This window comes from Branchiostoma belcheri, unplaced genomic scaffold (assembly GCF_001625305.1).
Source record: "Branchiostoma belcheri isolate BF01 breed outbred unplaced genomic scaffold, Haploidv18h27 scaffold259, whole genome shotgun sequence".
Classification (NCBI taxonomy): Eukaryota; Metazoa; Chordata; class Leptocardii; order Amphioxiformes; family Branchiostomatidae; genus Branchiostoma; species Branchiostoma belcheri.
The window spans coordinates 69098-73517 of NW_017803864.1; the positions used below are offsets into that span (position 1 = coordinate 69098).

The 4420-nt window shown below is 44.5% G+C and overlaps 1 protein-coding gene across 1 annotated transcript; it reads right to left on the reverse strand.

Annotated features, from left to right (window-relative positions):
- On the reverse strand, positions 1-2087 carry LOC109471772 (type I iodothyronine deiodinase-like). The gene is made up of 2 exons (XM_019771130.1): positions 1404-2087; positions 1-966 (listed from the first exon to the last, which is right to left on the reverse strand). The coding sequence occupies exons 1-2, from the start codon at positions 1649-1651 to the stop codon at positions 861-863; spliced, it is 354 nt and encodes a 117-aa protein (XP_019626689.1). The 5' UTR covers positions 1652-2087; the 3' UTR covers positions 1-860.
- Between the last annotated feature and the right edge of the window lie 2333 nt (positions 2088-4420).

The following is a 4420-nucleotide window of genomic DNA, read 5'->3' on the forward strand; positions in this document are numbered from 1 at the left end:
ACAAATATATTCATTACGCACTGACAATTGAACGACATGGCAGAGGGCTTAAGTATTTGACTATGCTACACTTTCCTTATGTATTCTTTATTGTGGCATCAGCATCTCATTGTGTTCAACATAACAACAGGTTCCACAACTGAACTGACATCAGAGCGAAGCCAAAGTGAACCCGTGGTGGTCTCGTTCTCAGGTTCTCACCAGTGCACTAGACATTTCCAATGAGACCATCATTCTCTCTCACCACATTCCCACCTTGACTTTGGTTCCGTTCAGCTCAAAAGTGAGAATCCGAGTAATTGTCACCAGAGTTGCAAAATGTTTCCCCTGATACATTGGATACTTAGTCTAAAGGTTAGTCCTGTAATGGATTGCTGTAGGCAATTGAACGTGAAATAAAATCATCCATACTTGACAATGCTGTTATACATATATATGTGTGTGTATATACCTACATGGGAAATATTAATCCGAGTGACTTAGTTATTGGTGTTTCCTCCTTGGAATTTAGTGAGTGAGTAGTGTTGTCGTTTGTACTTTAGAGTAGACTCTTAAATTGTTTCTTTTGCCAGGCTTTGTAGAAAAAAATGCTCATGAAATATAACTTTTGAAATCCTCAGAACCACTCTACAAATTGAATTTTACAGCAGTCTTTGAAACATCTGCCTAAAGAACATCACACTTGGACGCAGATGATGAGTCTACTTTGAATAACTATGGGCACATAAACACCCGAAAAGACCACACAAAACCTCCGTACGTTGGGGTAATAAACATCAATCAGGATGTAGCAAAGAGTTTAAAACTGCATGATGTCTGCCCTAGAAATAACTATAGAAACTGTCGACAGTCCCTCTACTTTATCCAGAGAATTTCTGCAGCCAGTCACGGACTTCCTCCGGGCGGTAGCCACCCGTACCCTGCTCGCCCCTGTAAACACACACTCCGTCCAACACGATGTACAACCTGCGGGCAACATGACAAAAATGATGAGCAAGCAAACTACAGCAAAAAAAACATCATTACGTCAGTACTGACAAGAAATACCTCCGCCCCTGATGCGTCGCCAAAAAAGGTAATTACAACAACAAAAAAACTCACTAGAGTCTTATCCAGAAAGGTGCCTATCTACTTCTGTGCCTGCATGGGTTAGGGCAAGGACATCAGGCACGGTTCTGGGCAGTCTACAGGCACGGTTCTTGCCCCAGACACCTGTCACTGTGAACTATCCAGAGCAGTGCTTGAGCATGGTTCTGGATAAAGCACGGTTTTGTACACAAAAGCCATGCTTCGTTCTCAGTCTGAGTTCGCTCAATTTACCTTACTGTTACAGGTAAAGAACGAAATATGGAGTACCTCCAATATGAATAATGTGGTGAAATCATGATAAACCTGTAACTCACCTTTCCGGTAACGCTGCGTACGCACGGGCGGCGGCGTTGTCCATGGTGTCCACCAGGATAGGACAGGGGATGTCGTGCAGAGCCAGCATCTCCGCTGCCGCCAGTCTTTCCTCCAGACTCCGGTGCTGCCGGATGTCCGTGGCCATGTTTCCGCTCAGGGCCCAGCCGTCGGTGGGGTGCGCCTCGGCCACGTACACCACCACGAAGTCGGCCACGGAGGCGAAGTCCGACATGATCCGCTTGACCATGTCCAACTTCGCCCGGAACGGCTGTCAGGTGTTGCTGCCGAAGCTGATGACCAGAGGGCGGGCCGCCCGGGCGAGCTGGAGCAGCCGGCAGGAGCTCCCGTCAAGCCTGACGAGGGAGGAGTCGGTGGCCTTGCCTCCCTCAAACACTTCAGCCTCCAACTCCAACGTCAACATGAACAGCATTCCTTTCCACGCAGCCAGACTTGCCCGTTCGCTCAGGTATTGTTGACACTGCTCAGGTGTTGTCAACATCCCCGGGGCCCTCCTGTCTACGTCTTTCTTCCAGGAAGACAAAATCTTTCCTCTAAGGGGCGGGAAGAGGCATGCTATCCACATCATGCCAGAGCAGACTACGAAATATGTACTTCTTAACACCAGCCGCAGATACTGTACAAGCCATTTGGCTCTCTTAAAGAAGGCGGCCGCGGAAGCCATTTCGCAGCTTCATGGACAAAGGTCAGAAATTGGCGCAGGTTTAGGCGCAAGGGCCACTTTCGGCACGGACGAAATAACACTGAACAAATATTTAACCTCAGAGTACTAGGTGAAAAGTAATGTCAACACCAGCAAGACATCACGTTTTCATTGATTAAAAAAGCGTTCGATAGAGACCGACATTTGGGTTACAATGAAGAAATACAACATGGGAAAAAATCTTATCCAAACCAGAGCTCATCCTGGTATCCAATACTACAATGTGCCTCAAGTATGACATGGCCACAAGGGATCTTGGGGCTACTAACTGAACACTCAAAGGAGTTTGTTTTCTTCAAATTTGTTATGGATGAATGCTTTAAGAAATTGAATGGTCCGATCTTTACCATGAATCTTGGGGAAAATATCAACCTGTCTATAAAGTGAGTGAAAGAGACATAAAACGCCACAACAATGTCTAGGCAAACAAATATGTTCATTACGCACTGACAATTGAACGACATGGCAGAGGGCTTAAGTATTTGACTATGCTGCACTTTCCTTATGTATTTCTCTTTATTACGGCATCAGCATCTCATTGTGTTCAATATAACAAGAGGTTCCACAACTGAACTGACATCAGAGCGAAGCCAAAGTGAAGCCCTGGTGGTCTCGTTCTCAGGTTGTCACTAGTTCTTCCCCTCGGCTCAAATGTTAGAATTCGAGAAATTGTCACGAGTTGCAAAATATTTTCCCTTGATACATTGGATGCTCAGTCTAAAGCTTTGTCTTGTGATGGATTGTTGTAGGCAATGGAACGTAAAATAAAATCATCCATACTTCACAATGTTGTTATAACGTTACACATACCTACATGGGCCATATTCATCTGAGATAGTTAGTTATTGGTGTTTCCTCCTTGGTATTTAGTCAGTTTTCAATGTTTTTGTTTGAATGTTTTCGGAGAACGAACCGATTCCTGCATCTGATTGGAGATAAAGGTATGCGACAGGAAGTAGTGATGACCTTACGTCACTTCCGTCTGAACACAGGCCTGTGACACTCCGGTAATTATCGAGGCGGCTCAATCAACATCTCATGATTTCATTGAAACTGCAACATAAAAGGAGACTTAAAACTTTCTGACAATGTTGTGGGCATTACTTGTTGTCACCGTCGCTTTTACGACAGGTGTGGACACATACCTGAAGACCATGTACCATGTAATGCTTATATATCGTATATATATTGTACTGCTACACAATTGTACTGTACATTTTCAAGGTGAAATAAAGGTCGAGATTTTCAGCATTGTTGTCTTTGTCAGAAGACTATGGAATTGTCTCGCCGCATTGTGTGTGACCGCGGATTTAGCTGAATAACTCTTGAAGGCATGATTCGACGTCCATGATTTTTGGCAGGCAGATTACCGTTGTTGAGGGAAAAGTCAAGTGCAAGTTTGGGCTTCGTGGGAGATCTGTATTTCACTGCAGCGGATTGTTTGTGGCTTGTGAGCAATATAACTCAAGTATGTTTGAATAGATATTCATGATTTTTGGTAGGCAAGCCACCATTGTAGAGGCCAAGGTCAAGTTCGAAAACGGGCCTCGTGGGGGTCCCTATGTAGCTGCAGTGGATATATAATGATCTTTCCCCACCAACCTCTGCATTGATTCAGGTGGGAGACAGCTGTTCTCCATTCCTGGTCCGTCCCTGATTTGTGAATTTACCCCTGCATTCTGGACAACATTCACCAGGGGGCGCCCTTACAAGGATCTCAGGACTGACGGTGATGTGTATACATACTTCTACCTCTTATAGGTCAATGATTTGATTACTCAATGATTTGATTACTTCCAACTATTGAATGACTTGATTCAAGCGTTAACACCTGTGTTTGAGGAACAGTTGAGGTTGTTGAACCTGCGACACAAACTTCCCCAACTTCCCCAACCGTTCTTCCAGTCCGTTGGTTTTGACGAACATACAATCATGCTTAAATGAACTCGAAATTAGGCAAGTCAGAAATCAAGAAACATATAGGCAGTGGTTAAACATGTTCTTTTTCACGTGTCTGAGGTATATATACAGCGAGTTCGCTTCAGGTGCGACATTGCGCGAATAGAGCCAGTCGGCAATACACGTACAATAGTCGTCATTACCTCAGTGTTCTGTGGATGGTGGTGAAATGCAGTTCAACCGCCCTGATTCATATTCAAATGTCAACGTCCTTCCGTTCAAAAGTCAACTACAAGGGAGAGAAAGAGCTTTGTTTTGCTGCGGGCAGGCTTGTAGTTTGCCAATGTAACAGTTACAATTAATATGCCCAGAAAAATACGTGCAGGTTACCACAAA